The 23,994-nt window shown below is 36.9% G+C and overlaps 1 protein-coding gene across 1 annotated transcript in view; it reads left to right on the top strand.

Annotated features, from left to right (window-relative positions):
• LOC139971921 (gamma-aminobutyric acid type B receptor subunit 1-like) overlaps nucleotides 1-23,994 on the top strand; it is a 40,340-nt gene that overhangs the window by 11,265 nt on the left and 5,081 nt on the right. Inside the window, exons 3-15 of the mRNA XM_071978765.1 lie at nucleotides 306-443; nucleotides 11,626-11,796; nucleotides 12,332-12,433; nucleotides 13,667-13,732; nucleotides 15,070-15,267; nucleotides 15,588-15,845; nucleotides 17,232-17,292; nucleotides 18,435-18,627; nucleotides 19,449-19,657; nucleotides 20,501-20,578; nucleotides 21,394-21,559; nucleotides 22,134-22,266; nucleotides 23,072-23,179. Of these exons, the coding sequence (XP_071834866.1) occupies nucleotides 306-443; nucleotides 11,626-11,796; nucleotides 12,332-12,433; nucleotides 13,667-13,732; nucleotides 15,070-15,267; nucleotides 15,588-15,845; nucleotides 17,232-17,292; nucleotides 18,435-18,627; nucleotides 19,449-19,657; nucleotides 20,501-20,578; nucleotides 21,394-21,559; nucleotides 22,134-22,266; nucleotides 23,072-23,179 (1,881 nt within the window). The remainder of the gene's footprint in view (nucleotides 1-305; nucleotides 444-11,625; nucleotides 11,797-12,331; nucleotides 12,434-13,666; nucleotides 13,733-15,069; nucleotides 15,268-15,587; nucleotides 15,846-17,231; nucleotides 17,293-18,434; nucleotides 18,628-19,448; nucleotides 19,658-20,500; nucleotides 20,579-21,393; nucleotides 21,560-22,133; nucleotides 22,267-23,071; nucleotides 23,180-23,994) is intronic.

The following is a 23,994-nucleotide window of genomic DNA, read 5'->3' on the forward strand; positions in this document are numbered from 1 at the left end:
AGTAAAGCAGGTGCGGGTGAGAAAATCCTCCATTGAGGACGAATTATTACAATTTACGACCATCATACTATCATAATCAGTTTTTCGTTCATTCATTACTATGACTAATTTCTAAGACTTTTCAGTAACCATTCATAATATTAGACCATTACTGAGCCAAGGCATAGAAACATCACCCTTTTTTGTATCAATTTGTCACTAATATGTCACGTGACATCCTATAATTAATCTTATTTATCTCATTAATTTGATTTATCTTAATAATCTTAAATTAATCTTATTAATCTTATTTATTAAATTCCCAGTGCGATGACGGTACGGCAATCAAGGCTTTGTTTGATCTGATTTTTCGAGAGCCTCAAAAGATTATGATCGTCGGTCCTTCGTGTTCTACGGCAGCTCAGGCGATTGCGAGTACCGCCAAATTTTGGAACCTAAATGTGGTGAGTACAAATAGGTCGAACCGGGTACCATCGGGTACCATCGGGTACCATCACTTCTCACCTGAAAGAGGTGTACTATCATTCATATGTTTACATCATCAAACAATATTTTATATATGCCGGGAGTATTTGAATTTATATATAGGCCTAGAAGGTCAATATAAAATACTGATTTTTCGATTCCATTTTTTTTCAGGCGTGTCTGTTCTGTTCACGTCATCTGTAACGTTATCGTCGTTTATATGACGTCATTGTTCCGTTTATTACCTAAATAACTCTAAGACATGACGTTACATTAACATTAGTTGCAATGAAGGGATGTATCTCACATTACAAGGAACATAAGGAAACGTAATGCGTTATGTAGGCTATAGTAAGCCTAAATAATTCTACAGGTATGCTAGCTATCTATCTATATATCCATCCATCTATCCATCCACCCATCCATATATCTAATATATGTATGATGGTGTGGTCTGTGACATCATCATGCTAGCTATTAAAATCGTGAAGTCTATATGCTTGAAACCTAATACATTTGGAAAGTTTGCTGAGCTGTCACTGGTTTCTTTACTTCTAATTTCATCAAAATGCGTGTTAATATTCCTCTGTGGATAAGTTACTTTCCCACTGTGGATAAAATATTGACATATTACAAAGAAAAGCAAAGACATTTCAACTCAATGGACCTAGCGACGTCTTTCATTTTTTTGTTGCCAGATCTATGCATTTGCACAATATCATTATATTTACAAACAAAAGAACTCATGCATTGGCGATTGTAGATCTTGACCTTAAATAAGAAAGAATAAAAAGAAATCAGCACATCTCTAAGGAATAAGATTAATTCAGTCACCATAAGTTCCTTTCAAATCCGTCAGAATTGATAACCTATCGTTGAACTCGTTGAACGAATTATGCTAAAAGTGCACTCTTGGTAGATATTGATTATAACCTGGAAGTCAGTGTGCATGATTTTAATCCATTAAAGTAGAAATTACTTAAAATTCGTCTTCTAAGAAGTTAATTTAGCCCCAATTAACGGAGAGACCCGTGTATCGACATTGCTTAATAGGTTAAATGAAGGGCGCGCTTTCTGAGACTTATAAAATGCGGTTCGCGGAAACGTATAGCAGAGGAAAACATGAAATCTTTGTACTTTTAAGGGAGTTGTTATATAAAGGCTACGGAGATAAGATATTTGAACATATATAGGCTAATGTTCATGTGTAAACCACTGTTGTAATGTAATGTACTGTTTCTTAAGATCAAAAGTTCTTCTTCTTCAATCACGTATAGGATGCGCGGCTTACGCGTCCTACTGTTTTTTTTTTTAAACAACTAACTCTGCACTTTTATGTTGTTTGTTTGCTGCAATCTGGTGATACCATGGCAACTGGATCGAAATCACTTTAACAATGAAAACAAAATAGATATGTTAGCTCATGGGAACAACACAGTACATTCAATTTGTGGGACAAAACAATCTCGTTACAGGATGAAACGCTATGTTACCCACCAAATTCGCTCCAACCATGCAAAACAAGCAGCATGAATTTGTTTTGTTTATGAAAGTAAAATAATACATTAAATTCGTATACAAAATTTATTTACATGATGAAACGCTTTGTTACCCACCTACATCGCACAAACCATGAAGGGCACAAATGACCGTTATGTTTGCATATATATGCAAACAAAATAATACATTAAAAGTTTGGGATACAAAGTGTTCGTTACATGATGAAACGCAATATATTTAGCCACCGACACAACAGTTTCGTTACAGGGTATACCGGTTTGTTACTGACTCAGTTTAAAAAAAAACAAAATTATTGTAAGAGCACATAGCTATATGAAAGGCATAATGAGTATTTGTATCCACTTACGTATTGACTACAACATAGCTTCATCTGTGCATGGAGCTGTAATTAACACCTCCCTTGTCAGAGTTAACCGAAAGGGTGACGGAATGTGAAGGGTGCGTGGGGGGGTGGGGGTGGGGGATTGAAGCGCAAATTCTAAATTTGATGAGTTAGGTAGGGGAATGAACCCTTTTGCATGAAAGGGGTCATGGACCCGGAGAAGTGGTTGAATTCTTCTCCGACATAACATTCCCGACGGTGGAGGTGGAGTTGGCCGTCCCGCTTTCCTCACCCTTGTGCACGCCATTGTTATATAATTTACTCATATTAGTGAGTTAAAACATTTGTAATGATAATGAAAGAATGTAATCTCATTAAAATAGCTTAAACGTACCTCTCTTTTTTAAATTTGATTTACTTATATGTTTCTGTATATATGTAACGTCAGGGGTAATCGCGAAAACGCAAATCGCCATTCTCGAGTCGGTGATTATATCCCGTGCATATCTCGGATGACCTTCGATCTAGTGAGTAAATATATAGAACAAAACAAAAAACAATATGTAATACAGAAGATCACAAACTTTGTTAAACAATTTCTTCCTTTTTTTTCTTATTTGAAAATGATCTTTGGAGCAGCATTTGAACTGAACATAAACATAAACATTATAATAAAACCGTTATTTAATATAATGAAGAAGATTTGTGAAAATAGCTGTTTTCTTACAGTTATTCGTAAATCATTTTTGGACTCCTATTGTTGTGATGTAATTTAGTTTTGTTAGAGGTGGAATGGTTACGTAAGGATTTTAAGTTTCTATTTATTCAAACTCACATAATTAAAATGTCCTATACAATAACTGCATCCGGTAGTCAATAGGTTAAATTGATTTATTAAACTGAATTACAAACGAACAATGTAGTCAGATTGTCTTGTTGTTAACGTATTTACACATCTTCCAGCAATTTTACTTAGAAGATGCAACTTCAGTTTAAACTAATTGAAAATCATGCGCATAGCTTAAATTATTTAGGAATGAAAGCCTTCACTGTGGTTAGAAATCGTCATTATTGTCGTAAACAGGGCGACAGAGATTGCGAGTAATGGGTAACAAAACAATGACTTTGATATTTTTGGTCTTTATATGTTAATTTCCAAGAAAAGAAAACTAAAGTACTAGTCATGTTTCTGTATAGCTATTCCGGTTTTGAAGATATCCAGCTTTATACTTTGGTATGTTAATCTCTGGAATGATCCTTTAAGCTGACTTGATGGTGACGCCGAACCCTCAGGGCAGCTGAGAATGTTAATCCATTATTTTATAGATTATAATATCTCAACCATAACCTATTTTGGCAACTTCATGTTAAACAGCAGAGCATCCTTTGAGGAGATTCAGTAGCAGTTTTCTTGTTATTTGTAAACATTTGTCAACATGTTATTTGAGACTATAAAGGTACTGTTCTCACCTTCACGTTTGTTGCAACTGAGGTAATCATGTGATTATCCGCTAGTTAGACTACACAGCCCAGTCGCTTTGATTAAGGAACCTCATATTTTTTCTCAAATATTAAATATATCGAAATCTGGACTGGTATCAGCTATTTGAACGGTGTATACAACAAATCAAAAATTATACTAAATCGTTAAGAATAAAAATTGTTCTGGTCTTGTGTTGGTTAATTTTATACAACTGTTGTACACAGTCCTGTTGGGTTGTTGCGCCCGCACATGACTATACTTACCTATAAACTTAAATTCCGAATTCGAAACCGTGTTCCGAAGTTCGGAATTAATTAACAGGCAAGACGATTGCAAAGGAAAATACACAGTAAAGTATGCAAATCAAAGTAGTAAAAAAAGAGCAAGGAATATCTCAACTTGCGCTAGCTTTTAGGGGCTTTGCTCTCTGGACCCCTACTAGAGCTTTCAAATACATTACCATAGAGTTGAATTCTTCCCACCGTATATATTTTTGTGGTTCAAGTCTTCAGGACCCCCACCAGGGCTTAGGTACATTCCGGAGAAACTTAAATGCTATCTGTCTCTCTCAGACCTGTATTTTTGTGCTTTAATCTCGCTATATGAGAGAACAATAAACGCTGCAGCTGCCGCGTGCTTAGCCCCTGGACTCCCTTGGGCTATGCTCTTCAATCCCTAAAGCAGAGGCTAAGAGTTAGTTGAAAATGCTCAACCTCCTTGTACTCCCAGCGAATAACATCGAACGCAATAGGTATCACGTCTGAGTACACAGCTGTGATTATAAAACAAATGGCCACTATGTTAGTCTATGTTTGAATATGGTTAGTTGCTTGAACAGTCACTGAAGTCGGTCTGAAAAAAAGCTAATCGGTATACCCTAATCGATGTACTGTATATAAACACCTATCATGCCAGGATTCAAGTTGTTTCATCTAACAAATTTGTGAAAATTACTAGTCAAAATGGATAGCAATTGACCAAAGGATAACATATAGGGTGCGGTACTGATGTACAATCTGGAGAAAGACCCCCAGACATCGGGTGATCGCAGTACTCCCACCCCTTCCCCCCAAAAACATCCACTGAAGTCGGCCAACAAAAACCTCCAGATAGTCACCTAAATGGAATTTCAAAGGAAATCCTGTCCTCGGCAGAGGAAGCCCGAAAGTATCACATCCCGGTGTCGTAGAGATGCCAAATATAACAAAGAGCTAGCCCAAGCTCAAACCATGGTTGGGCTTGGGTAGATATGGACTCTCCTTTGGGAGCCCACTTACATAGTGGGAGCTGCACCGCTCATTGCTACACCACTTCCCCTGCCCCCAAACACCAAACGAAACGGCTCAAATCTCCCGATACCTACCAAAATGGGAATTCAAAAGAAATCCTTCCATATCCGGGTGTCAAGAGGTGCCAAATCAAACATTGCCTGCCTAAGCCCAACCAGTTGTGCTTGCCTCCTAAAGAGTTCTTCTGTGGACGCTCATGAACACAGCATTCAAGTATGAGATCCAAATCTATTTCTCCTTAAAAGAATAGTCCAAGTCAGAATTTCTTTGTGAAATGTTAAAGAGAAACATATTCTAAGCATTCTGGTGAAATTTCCATTTCATTCCTATGCACCGTTTTTGAGATATTGACAGTTGAAGTTGCCACCTTTCGTAAGTGAACTTGGAGCAAACAGGTGTGACGTCATTGTTGCACACTGATGTCATTGTTGTACACTGATAAATAATGTTTTGTGAAGAATTCCATAGAATCCTGCCTCACACTCCCTGTGATGACCCCTGTCCCCACCCCCTCCCTTCGGTGGGATTTGGCTTCAATGACTACAGGGCAGAAGCCACTTCTTGACATGATCCTTCATTCGCCTCTAGCACTTCCATATATATATACCTAATATCAGTCGTAGGAGGAGGCTCAAGATTCAGTTCGTTGTCAGGTAAACCATTTCAATCTACCCAGACTAAGAAGTAACCATTTTTGTTAAGCATCCAATGTATGGAATTATGGCCTATGTCATGAAATTACCAACTATTATACTGTATCATTGATAGGTTTATGTATTCTGCTCTGTTACTTTTGCATATTTCATTCACAATTCGGTAACCTGCAGACGAATCGAAGGAAGCTCAAGGCAGAAATTTCCTCAAAATCGATTTTAAAACTTACAAGTTGCTTTAGGATGTATTCTTTAATTCTTTCACGGAGAAATAAGCTTAACACGTTGTTAAGAAGTCAAATTTAACGCAAATTAAGCATGTTTTGATCTTCTTATTGATAATCTTTCCCTTGATTTTTATTAGAAAGTATATTTCCAAGCTTGACATTAATCCATTCACGGAGATATTCTGTAATCCTTTCACGGAGACATAAGCTTAACACGTTGTTAAGAAGTCAAATTTAACGCAAATTAAGCTTGTTTTGACCTTCTTATTGATAATCTTTCCCTTTTTTTTTTTTAGAAAGCATATTTCCAAGCTTGAAATCTTTATGAACATGCATGAGCAAACCAGTCACCATTATCCAACGAGAATAAGTGAAACCTGTAGGCGACAGTGTTCAAGAGCAATTCATACGGTGTCTTTCACCTCAAGAGTTGACCAAGGTTTCCTTACGAAACCTTCGAAATAAGTTTGTGTGTGATGTGTTAAACCTGTTGAATATATTTCAGCTCATTTTAAAGCGCTTCTATCAAGTGCTGAAAAGATATCTTTTTGTTGCAAATATACAAAAAAAAAAAAATCCAAATTTTATTTCAACATTCTTTCGTTGCATAAATTATAATTTCAACATTCTTTCGTTGCATAAATTATAAAGGAACATAACATGAAAATAATTTATACAAAAAAAAAATATATACAAATTGCATTTGCTACCCCCTTGGAGCATTTAAACCAATTTTCGAAACAATTCGACATGTAAGTATATTTAATTTACGTACAACATACGGCGCTACTGATAATGATAGCAGTAAAGTACCACTAATGACAATGAGATGTAACGAACTAAGCGTTCATTAGGGAGCCTACTTTCTTTTCTTCTTACTCTTTTCTTTTTTTTCTTTTTTTTGGGGGGGGAGGTTCATTTTATTATTATTCTTTTTTCTTGCGTCCTTGATCGTTTTCTACGGATATTTGTTTGTTCACCTTCTACTTTTATTATCATAATTACGGTTGTCAATCATGACGCGACATTTGGTTACAGATACAAACACCATATGTAGATTAATGTGAAGCCTATTGGACGGGTTTTCATCTTCAACGAAAACACTCATTATAATACTTCACTTGGCTAATGTTTATTGCAAATACCATATCTTAGAGGAATATGCATATTCATGAAGATAACAACTTTTAATGTCAAAAGAATTCAAATGAATACAGGATTACAAAATTTCAGTCTCAGGCTTGATACAATCGATCATCGACTAGAGGAGGCATCAAGACAGATATTTAACCACTCTGATGGGATAATAGGATACCCTCCTCCCCTCTCCTATCCACTTCCGTTCCTTATAATTTAAAAACAAATCTATGCCTTCATGTTCATAATATGATTAAAATGGAGGACTTTTGTTTTTATTTGTTGGTATTTTCACAATGATATACCGTCAACATGCTGATGTAAAAGCGTTTTAAGTGAGTGGGTGTCCCGCCCCCCCCCCCCCCTCGTTTTTTATCCTCATACAGAAAAGTAAAAAAAAATATTAGCACAACCCTGTTTTTTGACCTCATTATATCCTAAATATGCCTCACATTGCACCATTTTGCCGGGGAGGGGTGGGGCTTAGGACTCCAACACATCCGACTGGACGATTCCCACCCCCCCCCCCCCAATGATACATCAGCAGCCCAGCATATTCCACACTGAGATACTAGTGCTATTACAATGTCCTTGATTTGTATTGAATAAATTCAAAGGTAACTTTTTGAGAACGAGTGTCCATTTTGTATTTGTACTTCCGTAGCATCCTTGATGGAAATACGGTCAACTTTTAGATATGATCATTTAAATATAGGTCGTCACGTACAGACGGAAGTCGCCAACCTAGATCTTTACATAGTTTTGTTCACCAGTAATGTACAATCTTTTTTCTGCCTAGAGAAACTTTTCTTTTTCAAGATTAATATTTGCGTGTTCCAGGCCGTGTTTCGTCAACCCAGTTGTTTTTGATGATCACCACCTCATTTTAATTAAAGTCATATTAAATTTGTTACGTGTAGGCAACTGTAGTTGTTATATCTTCTATAGGGCCAATGGTTGATTTACCTCAACAGTTGCTCTTTTATTTCTTGATTAAATTACCTATCCTTGTTTCTAAATTCGGTGTCTATACTCGAAATGGTAACTTCTGGTGAAAGTGATCGAGCGCGGCATTGTATTGCATTGTTTTGTAACCTTTTGTGCTTATTATTAAGCAAACGTATTGTTGCAATTGCCATACATGTTTTAGAAGCTAGCACCTGGATGTACATTAACATGTTTTGGTTTATATCAGAATTAATTAAATCAGCGGATTCCATGTAAAATTTGGATCCAATGCAATTCAATTTACCATTTAGTTTTCAATACTTGTACAAGAAATTGAAAGGAAACCAACCGACGAAAACATGCATGCCATCACCTGAAAAAAAGAGTAGGATATAAAAAAAATATTTATATATGATAATTCATTTTACCAAAGTAATTTTCCATCGATTCGTGGATACAAGCATCCGTTAAAGCCTATCTGGCAAATATTCCTTTAAACTGTGCGTTGTGCGTTATATTACATTTTTGTTTCGTAAACTTAGTTTATTTTTACGCTGAATTGACAAGTAGTCTGCAACTTTGAGTCGTTTTGACCAAGCCGGCAAAGAATCCTTGAAGCTTACATCGAGAACTTTTAAAATTTAACTTTTAACGAGAAATAAACATTAACTGTATGTAACGACTTACGGTAACTGAACAGCGAACGTATAGATAAAAAATGGCTCAAGGAGCGATGCTGACGTCTTTTTGAAGAAAGGAAGGAACTCTTTCCCGAAATATGAAAAACAGCTCAAGAATAATAATTATCATATAGCCCACGCAAATTGCTTTTCATTTAAATAAATGGCGCTTTGATTGACCTAATATACATAATGGTATTATTATCGAGTTACTCAATTCAAAGATTCTGTTTCATTTGGGAGCATATTTACCGTTCAACTGTCTAACTGTTTACCGATCGCTTCATTTTGTCAATTGTCTTCTAATTTCGCATCATATTAAATAATGAATTTTGTATTTATCTGTCTTTTTTAAGGCGGGGGGGGGATGGGCTGGAGGTGTGGGATCATCATAAATCATTTGAATTGTAAACAGGGATGAGTCCAGGATTTCAAAAAGGCGGGGATGTTGCTTTGGTGTCGTTTAAACCGGCTCACATGTAACCTAGTTGGGTGTGAGTGTCCTACCCAGATATAAAAGGAAGATAATAGCTTGGACGTATGTGGTACATTCTAAGGCCTTTTTAAACTATAAGTCAAGTCTGTGCTAGTAACTTATTGTACTTTTTGTGGGGATTTAAAAGGGAGTACCACCCCCCCCCTTAAGACCTCCCCTGGGTCCGCGCGTGGTTAATTATGAAGTTAACCCTGCTGCTTATTGAGGACTTTAATGCACTTTATTTGACACAGTTACTACTCAATTTGGTTATTATTGTCACAAGGCTTGGGAGTGTGTCACTGACATGTAATATATATATATATATATATATATGTATATATATATATATATATACATATATATATATATATATATATATATATATATATATATATATATATACATATATATATATATATATATATATATATATATATATATTTATATATATATATATATATATATATATATATATATATATATATATATGTAGCGGTATCATTCGGATTCGGATTCAAGATTTTGATGGCCGTGAATAAGTTAACAGTGTGTTTAAAAGCACTCAAATTTGAAACCTTAAAAGCACTCAAATTTGAAACCTTAAAAGGAAATGCGTGGAAGATTTTTTTTTCTTCAAAGAATGGAAAAATCACATGAAAATGAATAAAATTAACAGAGGTGTATACTTTAAGAACATTTGGAATTGAAATATCGACAAAATAACTAGAAATAGTTTGATGCAGCAGTATTAATTGCTGCGCCATCGATGATGGTTTTTATAACTTAATTTTGCAACTCTCTTACGGCAAAAGTACATAACCTTTATGCAGCAGGGAAAGTGATTTATGAAATAGGTCAACTACTGACACCGTTTTGGAAATTCATTTACATCCTGTTGTTTTAACATATTAAATCCTGTTGTTTAAAGTATATTTAAGTATAGTAAAACTTCAAATATTTTTAATCCGTGTAGATTATTTTAATCCGATTCCGTCGTAACGTCAAAGGAATTATTTTGGCTTATCTGGGACGGCAGGTCGTTTCTGATGTTTACACCGAATGGTGCCGTGCATGGTCTTTAGGTTTAGTTCCCAGAAATTTTCTTTTCCATTTCTGAATTTTAATGTCCAAGAATTGATTTGATCAATGGCAATAACACACTAATTCTCAATCAAAATGATTTGGGAGATTGAAGTAAAATGCAAGAGTTTGGTTGATCTTTTTAGCCTTGATCGCCAATCTATGTTTTGTCATTCTCATTCTTATCTTATTTTAAGTTGCTAGTATTGCAGTAGATGAGGTGAATGGCATTTTTAGACAGGAAGTTTATTAACTGCTTTTCAACGTGCCTGTGTTTTGATTGCTCTGAAAGTCCCCAGTATAGAATCGACAAGTAAGCACGTTTGCAATTTTGTGTACAGGGTGATGATCCTGTATTTTCTGTTTTGTTTGCCCTTGATGGGGTGTCATCCTGAAAAGATGCCCGAACTGAAATGTCCCACAGGTTTCTGGGTCTTGTAAATGAGATGACAGGTGGTTCTGAAAAACTGATTTCAGACGTTCGGTGCTTTGAAGTATGTGAAAAATGCTCTGAATGATATTTGCCAGTGGTGAGAGACCAAGGTCGATGTCAGTAACCAATGGTATAACTTTGGAACTGGTTTTGACGAGTTTTGTTCGTCGATGTTTCGGTGCTTTTGGCCTTTTTGATAGCATACTCAATAGAACCCCGAAAGATGTAACTTGAAAAGGTATTGCGACACTTGCTTGGTGCGTGAATCAAAACTCGACTTCAGAGGAGCAAATGCGCCGAATGCCCAAGGCTTGACTGTATGGAATGTTTCTGATACAGTGACGTGGATGACAACTGCTTGGTAAGAGATAGTTGTGCTTGTTCGTGGGGTTTATTGAACAAGTCTGTTTCGAGTGAGCCATTTTGTAGGGTCACAGTGGTGTCCAGAAAGTGAACGTCATATCTAGAAAAGATTGCAGTATTATTTTATTGTTTGATGAAACGAGTTTATGTCATCAATGATGAGTTTTAGATTTCCCTCACCATGGGTCCATACCATGAATATATCGCCAATAAAACGTAATCAATGGTGTGGGTTCAAGTTTTGTAAAGATAGAACTTATTCTCGCAGTTTCCCAAGAAGATTTAGGCAAAAACAAACAGCCATTTTGGAACCCATCGCGGTGCCATGAATCTGGAGATAGTGTTTGTTGCCAAATACCAGATACACACACACACACACGCATATATATATATATATATATATATATATATATATATATATATATATATATAAACCTCACCTCTTTCCTAAATGTCACCTTCGTTGCAACTACATTGGGTGGTAGCAAGATCTAATATTGTGATTGTTTCATATAAACATCATATATGTTATCTTCTCCCTTTCAGATGTCACCCACTGCCTCTTCTCCTGCTTTGCATAACCGTAACAAGTACTCGACCTTTGGTCGTATTATACCATCAGATACGTCACTCAACCCGTCACGTGTTGCTCTCATGAAACTCTTCAATTGGACCAGAGTAGCCACCATCCACGAAAATCATGAAGTGTTTTCACTTGTAAGTGTACGATACTGTTTATATACTTACAGGTTTAACAACTAACCAACTGGGTTGAGGTTTGTATAGGTTTCGGTTGGGTCTGAAGAAGACGAATATACACCGCTAACAGGGATGTGAGAGCTGGTGACTATATAAACCAGGTCACCGGGTCATATCCCTGTTATAGAGGGTGTGAATCCGTCCAATTCGAACACAATAGCACACTAGCAAATAATTGTTAGGAAATATGTTTTAATTAAGCTACCAATCAAATTTAAGTTAATATGTACTTAAAACATATTGAACTAAAGCAATTCGAACTAACACTAGCTAGAATAAACCAGCTATTATTTTTTAAATCAATAATGAATATTGTTCGTGTGTTGGACTGTATGTGCTGTTAGTAATTTTGTTTACTTATAGATATATAACATTTCTTTTCTTCCCTTTTCCCCCTCATCCCAAGCAAAACGTATTTACAATATGTTGGATGTTTCTGTCGCGTTTTGCTTGTATTTGTTTTAATTTGTCTCCTTATAATTTGTATTGCCAGAGCGTTGACGATCTTTTGAACCATTTGAAGGACAGCAATATCACCATCATCTCATCAGAAAGCTTTGATGATGATCCGAAGAATCAAGTCGAAAACCTCAAGGTATAGTCAATGCAATGGCTGTTTGTGTAGGCGACCCTTAAAGAGCACCTCAAGGTGTAATAATTGCGATGGCTGCATGTATAACCGACCCTTATAGAGCACATCAAGGTGTAATAATTGCAATAGCTGCCTGCATAACACGACCTTTACAGAGCACCTCGAGGTGTAGTCCTTGCAATGGCTACTTGTGTAACCGTACCCTCATAGAGCACCTCAATGTGTAGTCCTTGCAATGGATGCTGTACAAACGGCCCTTAAAAAGCACCTCAAATTATAGTCCTTGCAATGGCTACTTGTGTAACTGGCCCTGATATATAGAGCACCTCAAGGTGTAGTCATTGCAATGAATGCTTATATATAGCCGGCCAATATAGAGCTACTCAAGGTGTGGTCATTGCAATGGCTACTTGTATAACCGTACCCTTATAGAGCATCTAGAGGTATCGTCCTTGCCATGGCTGCTTGTATAACCGACCCTTATAGAGCACCTCAAGGTGTAATAGTTGCAATAGCTGCCTGTATAACACGACATATACGAGCACCTCGAGGTGTAGTCCTTGCAATGGCTGCTTGTATAAACGGCCGTTATTGAGCACCTCAAGGTGTACTACTTGCAATGGCTGCCTGTATAATCGGCCCTAACATAAAGCACCTCCGGGTACAGTCCTTGCAATGATTACTTGTCCGGCCCTTATAGAGCACCTCAAGGTTTAGTCCTTGCAATGGCTACTTGTATAAGCGACCCTTATAGAGCACCTCCGGGTATAGTCCTTGCAATGGCTATTTGTATAAACGACCCTTATAGAGCACCTCAAGGTATCGCCTTTGCAATGGATACTTGCATAAACGGCCCTTATTGAGCACCTCAAGGTGTAGTCATTGCTATGGATGCTTATATAGCCGGCCCTTCCCAAGGTATAGTCATTACAATGGCTGCTTGTATAAGCGGCTCTCATGGAGCAGATGTAGCAAGCCGGAGGAGAAGAAGAGGGGAAGAAGGATGGCATCATCGCGACCACATGGCCACAACTATTTAAAATACTGCATCTGGCCCTTCCTATACAATCGAACAGTTCCAACATGAGACATCCAACCTTATATATATTTCGCTAGGTGCCTTTCATCCACCATTGGTTTGAGCCTTGGTCAGACGATATGATATGTACTGAAGACCCACTTATTTTCTGGTTATCACTGCCTATCACAAAGAATGATATTAATTGTTCTTCATAGAAACAAGATGCCAAGATTATAGCCGGTAATATGTATTACCCGACAGCAAGAAAACTGTTTTGTGAGGTAAGTACCAGCATGGAGGTAAAAACAGATCTCCATGGTACCAGGTAATATAATTGGAATTAACCATATCATAGGCCTTCATATACATATACCGAGCAAAAACATGAATAGAGGTATAGGGAAATATAGTCAAGAAGCTTCATCTTTTCTATAACGTATCTATAACTCGGACGATGTATAACAACGTTAGTTTATGCAGTTAACAGTTACTGTAATAGCACATTAATTTCTAAACAGATTTGATACTTTCACCCACCCATCCCTTACCTTTCCTTGTTCGTTCGTGGTGATTAACTATGTAGCGGTATCATTCAGCTTCGGCTGCAAGATTTTAATGGCCGTGAATACAGTTAACAGTGTGTTTAAACGCATTCAAATTTGAAACCTTAGAAAAAAAGTCGTGGAAGAGATTTATGTTTTTCTTATTCCGAAATGGAAACGAAACGTTTATTTATGTGAGAAGAAAGCGTCATGGATTAAAGTCAATATGAAAACAGTTGCATATAAATTTCCCTTCAATAGCAAAATATAAGTTGAATATAAGAACATTGTAAAAACCGTAGTTGTGACGTCATTGCACAACTGGCTGCAGGCAAGTTATTATTTAATACTGTGTCTTCAAAAAACTCACAGGAAAATAAATGAAAATCATCGAATATATATATATATATATATATATATATATATATATATATATATATATATATGTATATATATATATGTATAAATATATATAAATAAATATATATATATATATATATATATATATATATATATATATATATATATATAAATAAATATATTTATATATACTCATATATACATATTCTTTTTGATAGGCATATATATATATCTATGTATTATGATTATTAGACAAAAGCAGGGAAATGAGATATGACTCATTATTGGACTTTTCGGCATTACTTGGCAGTGGACTGAAAATTACAAAATGTAACACAATCAAATTAGTATAACGATCTCTTGTGTCATACTTTCACATTTTTTACTTTTCATTCCAACTGCCAAGTATTGCTGACGAAGTTTACAGTTAGCCATATGCCGATAGCATTCGTTACCACCAAGATCCTTCCCTTGTCGTTTCCCACGAATTTTGTCCTGCGTGTTCCCCTTCCCTTCCTTCACTCAACAGAAAACTATCTTGGCGTTCTAGTTCGTTACGTATGATTATGGCTTGTTTTATTGGGAGAGGAAATATTTCACACGTTTGTACGATAGTTTAAAATTGTCTAAAAACCTAAAAATATGTTGTGAAGTGTTGCATATAGTTATGTTATGATATTAGTGATACGCAACATACTTTTCAAAATGTCGGGCAGGCATATAAACATGGTATGTACGGAGAAGGTTACGTGTGGTTGCTCCTGGGAGAATACAAGAAAGACTGGTACAAAGAAGATGATGATACCCTCAGCTGCAGCAAAGAGGAACTCCTAGAGGCAGTGGAGACATCCATGTACATTGGAACACAAGCACCGGTACTGGGCAAGGAAGAATCCGTCACCGTGGCAGGAATAGTAAGTGTTTCTCATGCACAAAATAGCACACCTTGAAGCATGTGGTGTTTAACTTTTCTTTGTTGTTGCTTATATATATATATATATATATATATATATATATATATATATATATATATATATATATATATATACATATATATATATATACATATATATATATATATATATGTATATGTTTTCTTTTCCGGTCAGGTCATGTGGTACAATACAAGTCAGTAAATTACACATGTCACATAAATTATGTCATATCATTGAATACGTTTGTTAACTTTGTTGTTGTTGTTTTTTCTGTTCTTTCTCCTTTATCTGTGGTACAGACTCCGTTGGACTACTTGCGATTGATCGAGGAACATCTTCAACTTTTCGACTCATATTCGTTGACCAATCAGGCATCGTATGGCTATGACGCTATTTGGGTAGTAGCAATAGCTTTGAACAAGACAATAAACATCCTTAATGAGAAACGTCTTGAAGATGGAATCACAAAGAAACTGGAAGAATTCACCTTCGACGACAGCGATATAGCCCAAATCATTCTCGACGCTATCAATAGCGTTCACTTCGAAGGCGTATCGGTAAGATACTCTCAACGTCTGCTTTCATCTTTGAAGGTATATTTAAGACTTAATTTGATAGTTTATAGACCGTTATCACAAACACTGCCATCCTTCCAGGTCGTATTTCTATACCATTTGTAGCTTTTTTGGAGAAATGATCCTTCAAACATTTGAGGTTAATGCACCCGATACCAATGGCTCGTACAGTGACTGCTGTTCATGTCCTGTAACACATGTTACGAGCACAAAGTAATAATTACTGATGCACGGTTGTGGGACATGAGGGACATGAGTGCGAGTTCTTTAATAAGAGATTCTAAAATGAAGTCGTATCTAGTCGTTTTATGCTATAAGTAGGCCTATGGTTATACCCGAACATGGCCTTTCTTCTTTCTCGGCATGACGAATTGGGGTAATTTAAAGAGAGCATTGAACTGGAATCAAGCGGTGCCGTACCTCCTTAACTTCAAGCACATAGCTAGTACATAATGGTGCCACCTGTAACTCATGTTACTACTATTCATGTCGCACAACCGTGCATCAGTATAATTACTGCTTTGTGTTCGTAACACGGTACCATGTGTTACAGGTGGCACCAGTAGTTACTGTACTAGCATGTGCATCGGCTGGCTAATTAACTCCAGCGATGCTCTGTTGTTCATATGAAGTTAACAGAACATTTTGGTTGAGTTATCAGAATTTATAAAACAATTTGTTAACGTTCACATTATGGCCTGTACTGATGAGCCGGCCTCATGAACAATTGTCAAAACTACAAATACAAAAAGGACGGTGCAGCACTTTCAGGTGGTTTCCCTCAACCACGTTTTAAAAACGGCATCTTCGGTAATAAACTCTACATTTGAAACTACAGAGCGTTAATATGTCTTGTGTTCGTATCAATTATAATGTATAAAGGTACAGCAACGAACGCCGAAAGGGACAAATGTAAAACCAACACATGGCTCCCTGTCCGATGCACTACATTTGTGTTACCGCAAATCAATAGACTATAAGTTACCAGGTTATTCCATTGAATCAGCCTTTCTCTTTCACTGTCTCAATTACGAAGTTAAGAAAAGTGTCTTGAAATGTCTCTTCATTCTTTTAAAATAAATAATTATAAATGTTTTAAGTTTATTCTAATTTCCCGAATATCTTTGTCTCCTTATTTCCAAGCCTCATAAATTATACCTCTCAGTCCTTCTCAAACGTTTCACGTGTTCTTAATATTATTGATTCATTCTCATGATCTACCGCTCCCTTACCCTAGTCTTATAATCATTAAAAAAAAATTGCTTTAACTTTGGCCGTACCTTATCTTCTAGTATAAAACTCTAGCATGTTGTTTTACATTGTCCTGTATTGACGAATTCTATTTGACATTTCTTATTAACTTTAAAGGGTCCGATAAGTTTCCATAATGGTGAAAGGATTGGTCTAATAAATTTGGAACAGCTAAGAGGTACGTTCATTCATGATTAGTACAATGGATAATTGTACCGACACATGGACGTACACATTCATTAAATGCACTGTTTATATTTGTAAAATATGTACCATCACGTACGTTAATTGTGATGATTTGATATACATGGTTCTATGCGCATGTGTCAAGCCAATGCTCTGGTCAGCCCCTCATCATGATCATGATCATGACCATCAACATGATCATCATGATCATCATCATCATCATCATGATCATGATCATGGTGATGATCATGATCATCATGATCATGATCATCATCATGATCATCATCATCATGATCATGATCATCATGATCATCATGATCATCATGATCATCATCATGATCATCATGATCATCATGATCATGATCATCATCATGATCATCATGATCATGATCATGATCATCATCATCATCATCATCATCATCATCATCATCATCATCATCATCATCATCATCATCATCATCATCATCATCATGATCATCATCATCATCATCATCATCATCATCATCATCATCATCATCATCATCATCATCATCATCATCATCATCATCATCATCATCATCATCATCATCATCATCATCATCATCATCATCATCATCATCATCATCATCATCATCATCATCATCATCATCATCATCATCATCATCATTATTATTATAATTATTTTTTCGGTCGTCTCATCACAGAAAGATGTGTATTAAGGGTGTAGTATAACTGATAGCATATAGAATTTATTAAGTATTATGATAGCCTGCAATCTAGAAATTTAATTTATGACTATTATAAATATTTTGCTTTCTCGTAATACAATTTATGTTGGAATATATTCTTCACAGACAGTGATTGTAAACTGTGTATTGAGACAGTGCTTTGATGGTAAACTGGATATAAACCATTTATATTTTCATGAATATACATGCCTCTGTTCTTAGTAATTGGTCCCTTTGTTAATTACTTCATTTAGTCAGGCAATGTTTGCCGTCATTCGATTAATACAAGTATCGTATTTTCTTAATTGTTTTGGGGCTAAAACTGTATATGCAGCGACCAGCGTGGCGTATAATAATATGATCATAACAATTTAAACTTTCACTGACCTTTGATTTTTTTAAATTTTGATTTATCTTTTTTTTTCAGGGGAATGTGAGGATGGCTGGCTCATCTACGGTAGATATTGTTATAAGTTTATATTGGAGGAGAAATCTTTAGAGGACGCTATTTCATATTGCAACAGCCTTCAAGGTCATCTTATCGATGTACGGAATGAAAAGGAATATGAAGCCCTTAAAAAGATGGAAATGCAAGAGCACATGGTCGGTGCAACTCAGTGGTAAGAAAAAAACACGATAGTTGAGGGAGAAGTTAAGGATATGCCTAAAAGTGTATAATTTAAAGCAATTATAGTTGTAGTTGCGAATGTAAGGTTCGTTACTCTATTACCACAATAAACCGTTTTGCATGTTTGTTCTTGTAAAGTTTACCTCAGAAGAGTACTTAATACCTTTTTGCTACCTGAAGTGAACACCAACATTCAACTTGGCATGCCACCCTTACACAGCATACTTTTTAGGTAGGGCCAAATTTACACAGAATCAGCAGGTGCTGATCGAGGGGTATGGGCTAGGAGGTGTTACGACACCCTTTTTTAACCTCACAAAAACATCGAAAGTAGTTACTCGCACAATTCTATTTTTTCTGATGGAGGATTCTCCAATGCCTCCTGCATGGAGAGTCGGCTGCAACGACCCCATTGCAACCCCGAGACACACCGTCCCTTATAAAATCTTGGATCCTGGAATTTCTTCAAGTGATTAGATAGTTGCCAGGTTAGACTCGTTGCAGCGCCATTTTTGGGCTAGAGAAACAGTTCAAAACGTACGAACGATAAAATACACTATAGTTACTGCATACCAGAGACAATATTCACGATACAACTTAACGGGATACCACAGTTTGTGCACTGGGTGTGAGTAATGAAACAATCTTTGAACATCATCTCCAGATCATGGAGGAGGGGAGTGAGGAGAAGAAGAAGGTCAGACCCACAAACGTGGGCACTCCTTATTCCCTTACCCCACCTCGAGCTGCTTCATCACTGCATCAGTTCTGCAATTGTTGTTTATTCTTGTTTATACTTGTTTGTGTTTAAAGGTTACTCTCCTTGCAGCGAGATACTGTGGGAAGCTTTCAGTGGGTCGACGGCCCAGTTGCTATCACTCCCGGCTGGGCTCCATGGGAGGACGAAGATGGTACTCTGATTAGCGGCGATGGGCCTTGCTTTGTTATGGATCTATCACGTGACCAATGGGAATCTGTACCCTGTACCTCGTTTCAGGCTTTCATGTGTAAAAAAGGAGCTGGTATGCTTAATTTATGGACAAGATTCTGTATATTGTCGATTAGTAATCAATTAAGTGCATAAGACACCCCCTACCCCTCTTGTTTACCTTGTTTTCGCTCGCTTAATGAGCTTTCAACTTCATTTGTACACTTTGACAATTTATTATTACACAAAATGGGTAAAAGGATGCAAAAAGTTTTTTTGAAATGCATATTTTGTTGAGAAATCTTAAAAAGTGCACTCATCCTCCAATTCGCTTCGTTGCTCCCTTTTCAAGTTCTAGTTGAAACCGTACAATTGTCATTTTAACTAAATGAGCACGTACCCTTATCTATTTTCCAATAATTGATTAGTGTAACTTAATGATGATATCGGTATCAATGACGTACATGGTTAACAATGATTGCAAATGTGTATTTCTCACCTTCTTAGAGTGCAGCTGATCATTTAAAGTGAGATTTTATTGGAAATTAATTTCTACACATCCGTGATATTAAGATGGTCTAGATAGAGTCTACTTACTTCAAAATTAAAACTTTATAGTATTTCCCTGTGAAAACTACAAAGGCCTAGGCCTACACTATATGTATTCAAAGACTGCAGTTAAAATGACATCGGTATAGCTAAAGAGCAGCATTTAACTCTCAACCTATATTTGATGTGACGACTTTTTAGGATAAATAGGGGTGAAGAGCAGCAAGTCGTACATACATTAGTATTATCTTCGCCTTAATTTATGAAGGAGGGCTCGGGGAGTGGGGGGGGGGGTACCCATCGTGGCCATGAACCATGTATAACCACTTTGGAGCCTCGTTGCCACACCGCTGATTTATTATCATATTTCTTGATTTCCCTTCGCAAGAATTTAGCCAGGTTATCTTTGCACGACACGACATCGCCAAAGGTGAGATTGAATGGCTGTCGGACATCATTTGGCCAGGTATGGACAAAACTGAAAAACAAGGTTTTGAATATTCATATAACCGTTAGAGGGACTGGCGTTACGATCCTGGCAGGTTCTTCTTCGGGGCCTTTGCCAGATCGAAACGTCATACCTTTTAACGTTCACCTATTCACCAACACAAAGGCTTTTAGCAGTAGATAAGTGATTTCTTAACAGTTTTCTCTCTTTGATATTAAATATTCATAAGCTAAATTTACCTGTCTTTAATAAGACCATTCCATTCTCTATGCAGGGATGGCAAATGGGTACTATTTAGGTTTAGGTAAATCATATGTAAGGTTCCGAACAGTAACCAAAAATTATTATTATTATTATTATTTATTGATATAGGACCAACATGATGTCACTGAAGGAATCAAGATAGCAAATAAATCGCTATACGTTATCGCATGTTCTTTATTAACATAATTACAGGGGCGGGATTTGATGTGTGAAAGTTGGAGGGGGAAAACTTGGGAGAGGGGTCTAGTGTGATTGGTGTCCCCCTCCTCTTTGGGAAGTTTTTGGATTTCATAAAGCCCCTATATGTAATATGGTGTAATATTTATAGGTTATTTCCCAGTACTTTAGTTGTGTATTTGAAACTGTAATTAATTTAAGCTATCTGCATAAAAGTGTTGACAGATTTATGGAGCGACATAAAAAGTAATTACCGACGGTAATGAATACAAAAAAAAAACCAGTTCAATGTCTGGAAAAAGTGAGGGCAAGAGCCCTCTCCCCACCCCCACCCACGCGTGATCCAGGCTATGCATAACTTAATGTTGCACTCTCTTTGTCTTCTTTTATAGGAGACCAAGTCCCATTGGACCATACTCCACATATTACATTTACTCTAGTAGAGAGTTACCAGAGTATACCCTTACTCGTGTACCTCATCATGTGTTCCTTGGCAGGAGTCGGCATTCTCTTAGCCTTGGTGTTTCTCATCTTTAACATTTACTTCAGACAACAAAAGTGAGTCATTCCTTTAATGTATTGTCATTGAATAAGGAATACCTAAACAATAGTAGTTTGTTGTTAAGAAAACCTTTGTCAATGTCCTCCAGGGGAAGAAACTCATGTATTCACCATCTTGTACGGAAAACCTACGGAGTAAAGTAACTTCCATTGAAGGTGTAAATATCGGTGCAGAGATTTATAGGGTAATGAAGAAAAGCTAATGCCGATCCTAATAGAGATAACAATTGCAAAATCACCAAATTTCCAAAGGTGGTAACAGTACTTTATTATAAACATACAGAGATCGTACATATCAGCCAGTTGGGAAAATATCCTAGTGCTAATACCACTCGGTACTGTCCTACCGTTTTATGCTTCAAACCACTAGCATTGATAGTTCATACAGTTCCTACCCTTTATCTGATAGAAACATAATTATCATACTGCTCATACTGAAATAACGAGTGTTCTGAAAGCGGGACATGACAGTACAGTATAGAACAAGTTGTCCCAACTGTTTGAACATAATAGCGTATATAATATCACTGAGTAGAGAATTAATATAAAATGTTCCGTCTTTATCCTTCAGATTTATGAAGATGTCGAGTCCAAACCTGAACAACCTTATCCTGGTAGGAAGTATCTTGATCTACACATCAACCTGTCTGAGCGGTTGGGATTCTCCAAATATCAGCCAATCGATATTCCGTATCCTCTGTCAGGTGAGTTAAACAGCATGCATACAGTTTTCTTTAAATATTTTAGAAAGTCAGATATGCATGTATATACGCACATACAGACATATGGACACACATACATACGTGCCTGCCTGGAAAATAAAGTAATTACTTTTACGCAGATTATTACTATAATTACACTAACATTGGGGAGGGTGGGGATGGGGGTGAGCACTACCGGCGACCGTTAAATTAATAAATAAAGATATTTACTAATTGACAACACTAGCAGGTTGAATATAACGAACGAAACGTATTCTTGTTAAGTTGATTTGGAAATATGTGATAATGTATAGTGATACAATATAACACGATGCGGATACCTACTACTTCATGTAATAGCACGGTTATTCCGTTGATGGAAATTGATTTTGCTGTAAACTGTCCGCACCACTATACGTATAAGTCCACTCACATAACATGTTGAGTCTGTGAGTTCTTACCACCACCCCCCCCCACCCTCTCGCAGAATAAATTGATGTTGGTTGCGACAAATAATTCTGCCCTATAGCACCCCTCATCCCCTTCCAACTGCCTCCCCCCTGTTGCAACACTATAAGCCTTCAAGGTGTGGTAGGCATTATACATTTTAACAATGTGGGATCCTTCAGTTACATGAAATTTCTTCGAGTTTTTTCTAAGGCTGCATGTAAACTTATATGGGAGCGGTGCTGCTGAAACAAGTAACGTAGGGACAAAGGTTGACCACGATAAACAATCTCTTTGCGGTATTAAAATTATAAGTATTAGACAGTTTCAATCAATTGATGGTTTGTCATTATTTCTACAGACAAGAGTATGGGTTTTCTCGGTCGGCTTCGTCCTTAGCTTTGGCTCGATGTTTAGTAAGACATGGCGTGTACACAAAGTTGCTGCGTTAAAGAACCCTAAGCGCGTGGTAAGTATTATCTACTCAACAGTTCATGGTACACACTGATCAAACCCTTCACTCTGACAAGTCCATTGAAGTCCTGTTACACATGCAGTTGATTTCACAAGCCATTATTAATACTTATCCTCGTAATGCGTCATTGTCAGCCAGCGGCGTAACGCCTATGGGTTCGGACGGGGCAAACCCAGGGGCCCCCGACCAAAGGGGGCCCCGATGCACTGATGTACAGAACTTAGAAGAGGGGTTCCCCTTTTTTCTTTCTTTTTTTGAAACGGCACGTTTTCGTTGGAAAAGAAACTATAAACGAGACAATGAACATATTTTTCTGTGCGTGAATACGTTCGTCGTAAATCTTATGCAACTGCAAATCTCGTATCCTTCTTTCCGCACGACTGACTCAAGAGCCTGAGGTACACACTGGAACTTGATAGGCTCCGCTGGTACATATTATAGCGAAAAAGCGCCTCTAATTTCAATGAATTCGCTCTCGGTCAGGGTTGCCAGTTGCCACATGACATTGGCCGATAACTGGCCAAATGACACAAATTTGGCATATTTTGAACCCCTTTGACTGATGCTTTCCTCAGCTATCGGCCAAATCACCGATGCCTAAGATTTGTGTGTGGATTTGTATGTTTCCGTATCAGACAGTAAATCGAATTTGGCATATTTTCCACCGTTTTGCTGATATTTTGCCACGGGTGGAAATATACATGTTTATGTTAATTGGACACTCGTCATTTGGTCTTATTGTCCTTTCAATCTCTTAATGTATTCTAGCTTTGCAACACATTTTTTCATGTTCCCAGTATGACAGACAA

This window comes from Apostichopus japonicus, chromosome 8, assembly GCF_037975245.1.
Source record: "Apostichopus japonicus isolate 1M-3 chromosome 8, ASM3797524v1, whole genome shotgun sequence".
Classification (NCBI taxonomy): domain Eukaryota; kingdom Metazoa; phylum Echinodermata; class Holothuroidea; order Aspidochirotida; family Stichopodidae; genus Apostichopus; species Apostichopus japonicus.